Source organism: Diabrotica undecimpunctata, chromosome 9 (assembly GCF_040954645.1).
Source record: "Diabrotica undecimpunctata isolate CICGRU chromosome 9, icDiaUnde3, whole genome shotgun sequence".
Lineage (NCBI taxonomy): Eukaryota > Metazoa > Arthropoda > Insecta > Coleoptera > Chrysomelidae > Diabrotica > Diabrotica undecimpunctata.
The window spans coordinates 80,054,101-80,067,460 of NC_092811.1; the positions used below are offsets into that span (position 1 = coordinate 80,054,101).

A 13,360-nucleotide genomic window follows, 5' to 3' on the forward strand; every position below is an offset into this window, starting at 1 on the left:
CTAACCGACTCTTCTCTGACCTCTCAACGTTCTAAATGTTAAAAATATTTTACTTTCACGTTAGTGCAGTGGAACTGCGATGGGTTCTACCCGCGCTTAGAACGCTTACAACAATTACTAAATAATACAAAAGCAGATATTATCTGCCTTCAAGAAACCAACTTCAAGGAAACACATAGACGTGAACTTAAAAATTTTGAAGGTTACCATTTCCTTCGGCCTACGTTTATAAGAGCAAGTGGGGGAACATCCATCTTCGTGTCTAATGATTTATTTTCTATACAATATATCCTAACCACCAATTTGGAGGCCATAGCAATAACTGTCTGGTGTCCCGACCAAATAACCATATGCAGTACATATATTCCACCTAATTATAACTTAACAGAAACCGAGTTAGATGACTTAATCCGCCAACTTCCCAGTCCTTTTATATTAGTTGGAGACGTTAACGCCCATAATATCATGTGGGACTCAAAGAAAACATTCGGTAGAGGAAAAACCGTAGAGACCGTATTGAGTTGCAATAATACTTGTCTGATGAATAGTGGAGCCAGTACATATTTTAACATCGCCTCAGGAACTTACTCATCTATCGATCTAAGCATATGTGATCCCAAGTCTGCCGATTCACTCTCATGGTATACTTTAGATAGCTTATATGATAGTAATCACTTTCCGATAGTCATAACAAATAGCAATAAAAATTTTTGCACCATTACTAAATGGAATATCGCTAAAGCGGACTGGAATAATTTTCAAACTATCGCCGAAGATCATATTTTACTACTTCAACAATCTGAAGATATAGACGAGGCAATAACTCTCTTTAACAACTGCATTATTATGTCTGCAGAAAATCATGTAAAAAAAATAACAATTTGTCCATCTAAAAAAGCATACCATGGTGGAATTCAGAATGTGAACTAACTGTACGTCAATGCAAAACAGCCCTCAACAGATATCGCAAAGCGAAATATGTCCTTAAAAAAAGCAAAAATGATTCCTGGCAAAATTTTGTCTCTACAATTACTAGTGATACTCCACCATCTAAAGTTTGGATAAAAATAAGACAAATGAAGGGTCATAAAACTCCTCCAAAAATTCCAGCAATATCACTGAATGGAAACGTTATAACAGATAACTAAAAAATTGCTCAAATCATTGCTGAAAGTTTTGCATGGAAATTCAGTTCTGAAGTCGAACAGATTGAAAGTCCAAATGACCAGAATATACAAATTCCTCTTGTTCCACAAATTAGTAGACACGACATTGATGCTATTAACCTTTCTTTTACACAAGAAGAATTAGCACTTGCACTATCCTCTTGTACGAACTCCGCCGCTGGACCAGACAATATCCCAATTATGTTTATCAAAAATTTATCTCATTCCAGCCTCGCAACACTGCTAAATCTTTATAACAAGATATGGCATACTCAGCAATTACCCAAACTGTGGTGTGAATCAATTATCATACCAATAAAAAAATCTGATCTATCCTCAAACCTAACAAAATCATACAGACATATCTCTCTAACCTGTTCATTATGTAAACTGTTTGAGAAAATGATTAATTTAAGATTAACATGGCTTCTCGAAAAATATGCAATAATCGACTCAGCGCAATCCGGTTTCAGACGTCACCGTTCAACCCTTGACAATTTAGTGCTATTACAAACACAAATAGCTTCCGCTATTTCAAACAAACAGGATCTGATCGCTACTGTCTTTGATATAAAAGGAGCTTTCGATACTATCTCTCGCCAAGCCATTCTTGAAAAGCTTCGTCAATACAAGATAACAGGAAATATTTACTCCTTCATAAAAAACTTTTTACAACAAAGAACGTTCAAAGTGTTCATGAAAATAATTGAGTTCCACAAGGTTCAGTACTCAGTACAACATTGTTCATTCTTGCAATAAATTAACTTAGCGAATGGTCCAAAAAAACCGGATTAGCTCTTTCAACGACTAAATCCAAATTAATACGGTTTAGCAGAAGACCCTGCAGCCAAAGTTCAATTATCACCCTTAATGGAACTCCATTGCAACTAGTTACTCATCACAAAATACTTGGTTTAACGTTTGATAGTAGGCTAACTTGGAAACAGCATATTAGTGTATTAAAGGGCAATGCAATGAAGAGACTCAATATCATCAAGGCACAATCAAAGTACACATGGGGTGCGGACGAAACCATCTTACTTAATATATAGAGCTTTAGTCCGCTCAAAACAGGACTACGGCAGCTTCATATATATGTCTGCATCAAAATCTGACTTAAAGCTACTGAACTCTGTGCATAACACTTCTATTCGTCTTTGCTTAGGCGCTTTCAAATCCAATCACATAGATAGCCTTTACTGCGAGGCTAATGAACCACCTCTCTGGATTTGACGACAGTATCTTCTTCAATCTTACTTTGCTTCCGTATCCGCAAACCCATCCAATCCAGTCTACCATTTAATTTCTTCAACATCGCCTCGGGAGACCCCACAAAGGATCCAATCAATAATAGGCATCCAGAAATTAACTTTAAGAAATACCATCGACCTTACTAAAACACATCCCTTCCCAATCCCGGTTACCCCGCCTTGGAATAGACCAATCCCACATTCAATCACTTGTCTATTAGAATGCAGTAAACATGAAACCTCAAGCCTTCTTATAAGGCAACACTTCAAAGAAATTATAAGCAAGTACCAATTCCAAACAATTCTGTATACAGATGCCTCCAAAAGCGAAGCAGGCGTTGGATGTGCCGTTACCACACATGATGAAGTAATCAAATCATCTTTTTTACCGAATTTATGCAGCGTATACACTGGAGAACTTTATGCGATACTAGAGGCTTTTAAAAAACTAAAAACAGATCATAGAAATCAAGCAATATGCACAGACTCGCTGTCGTCACTACAATCGATAAAAAGCCTATACTCTCAGCTTCCCTTAGTTCAAGAAATCCATAGGACACACAATGCACTCGCTTTTCAAGGTGTAGATGTCACGATCATCTGGCTACCATCCCATGTCAGCATCCCCGGTAATGAAAAAGCAGACCAAGCAGCCAAGCAAGCTTCTTGTGTAAACAGTCAATCCTTAAAAGCCCAACATATTCAAATCCGTAATGACCTAAAGCAAATTTTCAAGCAACAACAATATCATACCTGGCAAACCCACTTGAACACAATCAAGAGTGCATTACTTGAGATCCGGCAGACTGTTGAAAATTTTGAAAATATGTCTAGAAACGAAATAGCTGTCATCCGAAGATTAAGTATAGGATATACCCGATTCACACATGAATATTTAATGAAATCCGAGCCGAAGCCCAATTGTCAAATCCTGTAGCAATTAGTAACATGTATTTATTGTAATAATTATTGTACACAATATTGTTTGTGTCAATGGCCATTGCAGCCGAGACACATTAATTTAAATTAAAAAAAAAGATACCAATAAACGTCCATTTCTATGCCAATGGCAAATAATGGAACAGGTAACTTTCATAAAATATTTGGGGGAAATATAGCCAGTGTAACTCAATATTAAGAATCGAACCTGCTAAGAACTCGTCATAACACTCATGAACATGAAAAAATTTTTTACAAGATCAGACCTTAGTCTAGAGCTTAGGATACGAATGATCAGATGTTTACGTTTTTTTTTTGTTTTGCTTTATGGCTGTGAAAGTTAGACAATGAACTCTGAAATGAACCTACAAATGTGTTTCACACGCATATGTTTTAAGTAACACATCATTCCTTCTTAGTATAAACGACAATATGTTGCTTCTGAAATGATCTTGTAAAATGTTTGAGTTTCATAAATCTTTTTCGTTATTTTGCCGGTTCTTAAGACACTCATCCCTGTATACATATATGCACTTGTTACGTGATAGATAAGCTATTGGACGGTATGTAAGGAATAAACAAAAGATAATAGATTTACACCAACACTAACACTAAAACTAATACTAATATAAAAATTACCACTAATACGTTATGCAAGGAACAGTATTGTTTATAAATAATAAAATAATTAACTAAAAACGCCTAAATAGATTTTTAAAAACTAAATAGGTTTTTTATAGATATATTAGTTGTAGATTGTAAATTTTATGACATTGTACGTTTAAAACAAAAGTTACAGTATCTACTATTCTGTAAGTTTCAGCATGGTTAGTTCAAAATTCAAACCGATAACATTCTTATTAAATTTTGTTGTAATCTGCTAAAGTGATGTACAAAGTAATTGATATGGCTCTTCACTAATTGATATGAGCAACTCTCACCGTCGGAAGCATGACAGATAAAGGGACAGAATTCGCTGATTTCGTGTCGAGGAGAAGGATTGGTCTTATTTGTATGAAGTAAACTCATTGAAAAGGTAATAAGTCGAGATATATTGGAGATGGATGCAGACATGGAGTAGGTATTATTTTAAACAACAAATGAAAGGAATATCTTGTAAGGGTAACCAGAGGAAATAATAGAATAACGAGTGTCTAAATGGATACAATACCAACGTGAACATCATATGTCTGCGCCTCACAGGTAGCGAGTGAAGAACAGAAAAAGGAAGAATACAAACAGAACGGAAATAGAAAGAGTTCATGGAGGTTTGGGGATGAGAATAATAAATGGGAAAAAATAGTGTGATTGACTTTGCAGTGCCATTGGATTTAGCTGTCAATAATACGTTCTTTATAAAGACTGAAGACCAGTATATTACTTAACTATAGTAGCGTGGAAAGGAAAAGACAGATAAACTTCGTGCTGTGCAGCAGTCAGCTAAAAGAGCTTACGGACTGTAAAGTGATAAAAGGTGAGTGTGTAGGTACTCAACACCGACTGGTGATAGTTCATATGGAGATAAAGGTAAGGCGGAAAGGAAAGCAAGTAGGACACCAGAAAATAAAGAGTTGAACCTGTGAGGTCGGATAGTATAATTCAGCCAGAGAAAACAGGATTCGTTCGTATAGGCATTTATTTCGAATTTACATATACAAATGAAAAAGTAATTATCGTTAAGTGTCTACTGAATACAATATTTGAATACAAAGACGTACTGTTTATTTATTTCGATAGATGGGTGTGACGATATTCGATATGGTAAACTAAGATACGGCGATCGAGGAATTGAGGTCGTACTCGTACCTCAACGCAGAACGAGTACTTGGATAGGGATAAGGATGTCTATCTAGTTCAACGCACCAGATAGAAAGAATACGCCAATATCGTTCAACGCACCAGATTGACGCAGCCAGAGGAAGGATTGTCAATCTCGCTCAACGCGCCAGATCGACTAGGTTCGGAAGGATTTGGGACACGTTCAACTCACCTGTCTCCAAGGTCAAATATTCTCAACTCAACGCGTCGAGAATGGTTAGCTGTCTTTCAGTTTCGACTTTTATACTATTCGAGACGGAACGAAAACATGTTTTGTTTAACACATAGACGTACTCTAGACGATAAAATAATATATTATCGTCACAAATCTGAAAGGATAAAAATTTAGCAATAGTCTTTAAGAGCAAAGTGCTGGAAGAGCTTGAGAAAAAAGATACGGTAAGTTACTGGTGAGAAGCCAACAGCAAAGTTGTGGTGCGAGGGAAAGAGGAAGTGCTAGAAACAACATCTAGTAAAGAGCCTCCTAGAGAAAAAGAAACATGGTAGTGAAACGATGAAAGAGAGGATGATAAAGATATATACAAGATGGCAAAGAGGGAAGCAAAGCGCGCTGTAGTTACTGGTAAGGAAAAATTGTCTGCACAGCTGTATGAAGAGTTGGAAACATCCGAGAGGATAAAAAGTTTATAGAGCATGTCTAAACCAAGGAACAAGTCATAAAAGAACTTGACCCACGTGCGACAGATTAAGAGTGCCTATGGAAGAGTTTTAAGAACCGATGTAAAAATAAAGCAAAGATGGTATAAGTACTTTAGTCAGTTGCTAAATGAAGAACCTCAAAGAATAGACAGAGGATGCGGGATCCCAAATGACAATGTAATACCACGAATAGCAAGAGATGGAGTTGTTAAGGCGTTAAATAGGACGAACAACGGTAAAGCAGTAGGACTGGATGGCACACCTGTGGGGGTTTGGAATGATCTAGGAGAGAAAGGTGTTATTTTGTGGCAAATAATGAGTAGTATATATGAGGAAGAAAGGATGCCCAATGCATGGAGAGAGAGAGTGTGATGGTATCATTGTATAAAGATAAAGGTGACATTTAGGACTGTAAAAACTATGGAATGATATGGAACAATGAAAATTTGGGAGAAAACTGTATAACCAAGGTTAGGGAGAGAGACATCGATAGGAGAAGTTTTGGTTTATACCAGGAGGACAACGGATACCTAGTTTGCGTTAAGACAGTTAAAAGAGAAATACGACGAAAAGAAAAGAGAGCTACGTTTGGTAATTATAGATCTTGAGAAGGCCTACGACACAGTTCCTAGACAGAAGCTATGAAAATGTATGAGAAAGAGATGGGTTCCTGAGAAGTGCGTAAGGCTCGTGAAGGATATGTATAAGGGAGCGTACACCAAAATAAGGACTGCTGTAGAATTGACCGAAAGTTTTCCTGTGACCGTTTATTTGCATTAAGGTTCTTCACTAATTCCTTACCTGTTTAATCTTGTTATGGATCTACTGACGGAAAAAGTAAGGTAGGGGGTTCCTTGGTCAATGCTCTTTGCAGATGATATCGTGTTAGTAGAGGCAGAGTTACCTTCAGAACACTATTAAAGACAAACAATTTAGCAAAAAAATCTTTATACAAGGTATATTTATTTAAAAAATCCTTTCGAGCTAAATCACAGAACGTTTTTGCTGCTAATTTTATAGAATGTTTTAAACATCTTATGTGCTAAACTGTATTTTCATGTATTATTATCTAAGAGGGTTGTGTAGTGTACATGATATGCTTTAGACTGAAAGTATAGTAAGTTAGTAAGTTTTGGTGGTAAGACATATATCAATCTTTTTTAAAAAAATCTTAAATAAAACATATAAAAATGTTTTATTATTATGTTATATTAAGTATTTGAAACGTGGAGTACGAGGCAGACTTTCAAAGCAACTGCCAACAGGATACGCTATAATATTAGCCAACCAACAGCATAATATATTTTTGCTCAACATTAAACTAACCTTCCAAATTAATCAAAAATATCAGGGAGGACAGAACAGACTTACCATCATCATCATCAGTGGTTTTTCCCTGGTCTATTTCGCCAACCGTTGCCAGTTTGCTCCATCTCAGTTTTGGTCTACCTCTACTCCTCTTTCCTACTGGTATCACTACTAGGGTTCTTCTGAATGAGTAATTTTCATTTGCTCTTGACATATGTCTAGCCCTACTAAGTCTACCTATTTTTATGAAAGATATTACATTTCTACCATTTACTATTTCTTTATACTTCTAGTACAATTCGAAAATATATCGCATTCTCCAAATACCATTCTTATTGTTTTCTCCAAAAACTATGTTCTACTATTTCTTTATACTTCTAGTACAATTCGAAATTATAGAAATTATATTGCCTTCTCCAAATACCATTCTCATTGACTGCGCCCATTATTCTGCACTACTATCTTCCTTTCGAAGACGAGCAGACGATTTGCGCCTGTTTTGGAAATAGGTCATCTTTTTAACCCATATGTCATCACTGGTAGGATGTTTTCTCATCCTCCTACAACCAGTTTAAGAAAAAATATATATATATATATATGTATATATATATATATATATATATATATATATATATATATATATATATATATATATATATATATATATATATACTGAAACATATCTTTTATTTTATAATATTGCCAATAAGGAAGCAAATTTGACTACTGCAAAACTAGGTAAATGATGGGAAGCTTGTAAAAATGAGTAAGATATATAATTTCGTACCAAATAGGATGCCAAAATGTTGTATTGGTTGCCTATATAGTGAATTTTAAAAAATTATGCTATAATATAGATATTTACCTGTTAACAATTTTGAAAGGTCCTGATTCTGATATTCTAGTTGATGTATTCTTAAATATATTACAATATGGTTCACAGCCGCTTTGAATATTTTTATAATATTCATCTCAGTGCTGTTTCTAATTATATACTATACACACACATTATGATACTATACACACCCTACAACCGGCAATCAACCAATTCCGATATAGTGATACTGGTTGCCTACATTATTGGCTTAAGTTTTATGAAAGTGAAATAATGTTTTTTACTTTCCAATCTATTTCAAGCTCGTGTACTTCGGCTTAATCTTTATTTTATAAATTAAGTCTTAACATGCTATAGAGGGTCCTCGAAAAACAATAGTTTTCTCACAATTTTTTATTTATTTTATTCACTTAATAGAATTTAGATATTTCTTTTTTTATTATTTAACTGTATTAATATATTAATTTTTTGTTTAATGTGTCTATATGTTTTAGAGACTTGCAGAATTAATTGGGTTTTTTGAAATTAAACCAGTATTTAAAGATATAATTCTTTACTACATAGTACACTGGTTATGCGGAGAACATAATTCTAAATGGTTACGTGATCTGAAATGCAACCTGGTTTTCGATATTATATTAAACACACGTGTAAAATTGTTGGACTTTGTAAGTATAAACATTATACTTTTATATATGTAATATAAACATTAATCCGTATATATTATATAATATAAACGTATTTTTTTTTATCTTTAATGAGGATAAACTTATTTCAATTAAACATGAATCATTCAATAAAACCTTTGCCTTCAGACCATTGGATGAACTGAGCAACTTAGTGATATGTTGCCGCTCCCAAGCGCAGGCAAAGAAGTAGGGTTGAAACGAAAAAAAAGGAATATGCTAAAAGATCAATTTGATAAAGAGCCTCAGAAAGTAGATGAAAATGAAAGATGACGAATACTATAAAAAAGGACGATGAGACTTGCCATATGAAATATTCGAGGTTTACGGATCAAGCAAACAGAAAACTGAAACGATTATAATATAGATATAGGTATGTATCCCCAAGGTAATTAAAAAAAGGAAAAGTGAACATTGTTGTCCACAAAAGACTCAAAACAAAATATTAAAAGCTCAGAGAAAGCAAAACAGATAATAACAATGGACATAATGAGAGACCTTTTTATAAATAGACAGAACAAAGAAATATTTATAGTAGTAGACTTTAACGCTAGAGTCGAAAGAAAAGAAAGTAAGGCTATAGTGGAGGAAAATCAAGCAGAACGAATAAACAACAACGGTAAACGACGCTTATACATATTTCAAAGCTTAGATTTAAAGATTATGAATGAATGTTTTCAGCACAAAGAAATCTATAAATTTATATGGATTCAACCAAAAAAAAAACCGCAATTAATTATTGACTACCTAATCTAGCCACAAAAAAAAACAAATGACCTACGAGCATTTTTTAATACGTAATGTGTTCCTGACCATTCTCTGTTGGTAGCTAAGGTTACTATAAACTATAAAAAAATACCACACAAACCGAGAACGAAAATAGAGCCGACTCCAAACCTAAAGCAATAAAATATATTGTAGGTAGCTTAAGAGATAAATTAACATAATTCCTCTACAACATAAAACTGGCTGCAAAACTAGGAATTGTAGATGAAGTAAAAACAGCAGAATAGAAGCAGGATAAAAGCAGAAAAGCAAATCCCGAATAAATTATAGATGAGATTAAGTAAACAGCAAATCCACAGAAAAAGGCATTTATCACTTGAATAAGAACGAAAGATCCAGAAGACAGAAATACATATGTGTCGCCAGGAGACCAAAAGAATGATTTCACAAAAGCAACACGAACTCTGCGAATGAGAATGTGAAAATATGGATAAATATCCAAAAGGTAGTAGAGTAACTCAAGGAATTGACGCAATTGACTATCCCTAGCTATCAACAGAAGAAATAATAATTGAGATAGAAGCAATAAAACCTAAAATAAAAAGGGTTATGATAGGTATAAGCAAGGTAAAATAACAAGAAAAAACCTGGAGAAAATAAAATAAGGTTTTTTTTGTTTTATCAGATCGGTAGCAAAACTAAAACAACGGGAGAGCTTGGCTTCTTCTTACACAGAAAACATGAAAGCAGTATTATATCAGTAAAAGATATCTCTACTAAAGTCCCTTTCTTAGACTTAAAACTTGGTGAAAGATATACTTTAACAATCTGATAACCAAGAAGGGCAAAAGTATATGCCCACACAAGTAGCCATGCGAACTAGGAAATAGAAGAATTTTACGACATTTTTTCAGCTAAAAACTATACCACAACGTTATATCAATCCTATGTGGTGAGTAAACGCTACGACGGATACAAAGGTAGATAAGATAGATAAATCACTGCGAAGATTTGGTTTGAGAAACAGGAAGGAATGAGAGCAGTGAAACTTTACTTAGTATTCTGCTAGGAAAAATATATTCCAAATAAACAGCTTCTTCTCCAAAAAAAGACCATTGGAGATGGATGTGGTAGAGCCCAGATGAAAAGACTATGAAGGAGATCGATTTTATGATCACTGACAAGAGGCAAATTTTTAGAGATGTTACAGGCGCAAAAATTTTTTCAACAGATAGCCACAGATAACAACACAACGGTAAAAGCTTCCATAGAAATAGAGCTTAAGGAAGGGAGATATCGAATATTGATAACCGAAGGTTGCACAATACTTTTGTAAATCCTGATTTTCGCATTCCTGGAAATTAACATCAATTTAATCTCTGTTTAGTGCTCCTACAGCTTTACTTCCTTTAGTAATTCTTTTTCTATTTTACTATCTTCTTCGGCTCTATTTGTAATTGCCACTTCAAGGTATTTGAAGTGATCCTCTTTTTCAAAACAATATTCTCCACTTCCGCTACTTACTCTTAGGTGATATTTGAGCTTTATTTTCTTTGCCCTCATTTTAAAATATTTCGTTTTATTTTTGAATGCTACCATTTTTTTGAATATTCTTATGAGTTCTAATTTTTATCTCGCAATCGATGCAATATCGTCTATAAAAACAATAACTTATTGTCTGTTGTAGTATATTATACCATCGATATTTTCATCTGAATTCTGCAGTTCCTCAAAGTATTCTGCCCACCTCTCTAGTTTTCTTTCTAAGTCACCTATTAGCATGCCTTCTTTACTTCTGCAGAAGCATGTGATTCCGGGACTCTTCTTTTCTTTGCTTTGTTTTATTTATTTTTCTTACTGTCTTTTCTCTCGCTTCCACTATTATCTTCTCTATCTGTGTCCATTCTTGGTGAGTATCTTCGTTTGAAATTGTGTCTTCTAATAGTTTTTATCCTTTACTTTTTTTATATTGAAACGCTTGGTTGCATTTAGTTTCTGCTTAGACTTCTTTGGAATTTCTTAATAGTCGCTACTAGCATAAAATGGTCTGTGTTGCTGTCTGCCTATCAGAAACTTCTAACATTTGTGAGGGTATTGACGTGGTTGTTTTTAATTAAAATCTGGTCTATTTGATTAGCAGGATAACCATCAGGGGAGATCTATGTTGTATTATAGATATTTTTTGTGTCAAAATGTGTACTCACATCACAAAAATATGATGATTTTCATATTTTTTTCTATTGCAAAATTTATTAGCAGGATGCCGTGTTCATTTGAAGTTTCGTGTTTACTTTCCTCCCCTGATATTTTTTTAGATGTATTCTCTTGCTATTTTTACGTTAAAGTCACCTTTGACTAGTTTTATTGTACTTCGGTAGGTCGTTTAGAAGGTCTTCAAATTGTTGGTAAAAATCCATTTCTATATCGGTGTCTTTATCTTCGCTCGAATAATGTACGTTGACTATAAATCTTTTACGGTACTTTCCGTAAAAACAGCAGATCCTTTGCCACACCACTATTAAACAAGATTACTTTATTGACTTAATATTCCGGTTTCCTAAGTATTGTGTCTTGGAGAGCAAGAAAGTTCAGTTCGTATTAATTCAAAATGCTAATTAAGGTTTTTACTCCTTTCTCTTCATAAATATTTCTAACACTTGGCTATTTTTAATTGGTTTTCCCTTAATTTATTATATCCTTTTTTTGTTTGCTTACCTGTATAATTATCTTTTTTGCTTGCATTTGCCCCTTTGGTTTCCATAGTCGTGTCCTTATTATTTTCCATCTTTATTTGTTCACATTGCATTGCTTCTTTAGTTTTTTGGGTCATTTCTATTAGATGCATTACCTATGTTTTCCAAAGAAAAAGTAGAATAGTAAGCAGACATCACATAAGTATATATAAGACTTATACTTACAGATAGTATCTACTAATCAATATTATCTATTTTTTAGGATTTAATAACCAACCTTATTGGCAATACACCAGCCGGAATAAGTATATTTCCAATATTCCATTATGTACAAAATTTTAGAAGAGGTAAATTATACATCCTAATATACAACCAATTTAATTAAAAGTAGTAGTGTTTGATATAATCATATAATAATAATACAATTGCTGATTGTTTTTGGCAGCATCATTAATAAAATTATTTAAATAAGGTTAAAGCAATACCAAGAGGTTTTAGCTTATAAATTTGGCTATGTAAATATACACACAGAAAGTGTTATTTCAATACGCGGTTAGAACAATTAAATCTAGAGGTAAGATTAATACGATTACAAGAATTAATATTAAAATTAACAGTCTTCCGGGTTGAACCGGTTTGATTATCATTGCGCCGAGCTTTCGACATCCTCTTTGATGTCTTTTTCAGAACTTTCGATGTCTCAGTCTCCCAAGCCTACAGGCACTACTACACTGATTACCAAACAATGCATTACTGCTACAAGGAACAGAGGACGATTTATTTATACCGTCGATGGTGACGTGGTTTGGGTAGAGGTTGGCGTGAGGGCAAGCGTGGTGATTGGCACATGGATTGGCGCGGGAGTTAACGCGAACATTTCTGATAGTAGGATTTTAATTGGCGGGTGGAGCGGACGATATATTTTTTAAGAGAGGTCTCCATGTCGAAGGTAACAATATACCGTCATCTGTTTTATTGAAACAATTTGGCCTTTTTTCAATTTCTATGGCTTCTCGGAAAATTTTTGGTTTATAAAAGTGGATAGGGGCTATAATTCTGGAGTTTTCAAGATCAATTTTGTGACCTGTATGAAGATGATGTTGACCTAAAGCTGAAATTAAATCGGAATTGCGAACAGAAATGGAATGTTTATAAATCCTATTTTGGATACTACGATGTGTTTGCTATATATAAGATCTGAGTCTGCACAAAGAATTTCATAAACTCGTGTTGTTTATTGGAATGTTGAATAAAAGTTTTTGTTGGGGTGTAAATATTG

General features: G+C 34.0%; 1 protein-coding gene across 1 annotated transcript in view; it reads left to right on the forward strand.

The window, feature by feature from the left end:
• The window catches only part of LOC140450180 (lipase 1-like), a 150,497-nt gene that overhangs the window by 74,598 nt on the left and 62,539 nt on the right, over positions 1–13,360 (forward strand). The window contains exons 4-5 of the mRNA XM_072543636.1: positions 8,471–8,644; positions 12,344–12,428. Coding sequence (XP_072399737.1) covers positions 8,471–8,644; positions 12,344–12,428 — 259 coding nt within the window. The remainder of the gene's footprint in view (positions 1–8,470; positions 8,645–12,343; positions 12,429–13,360) is intronic.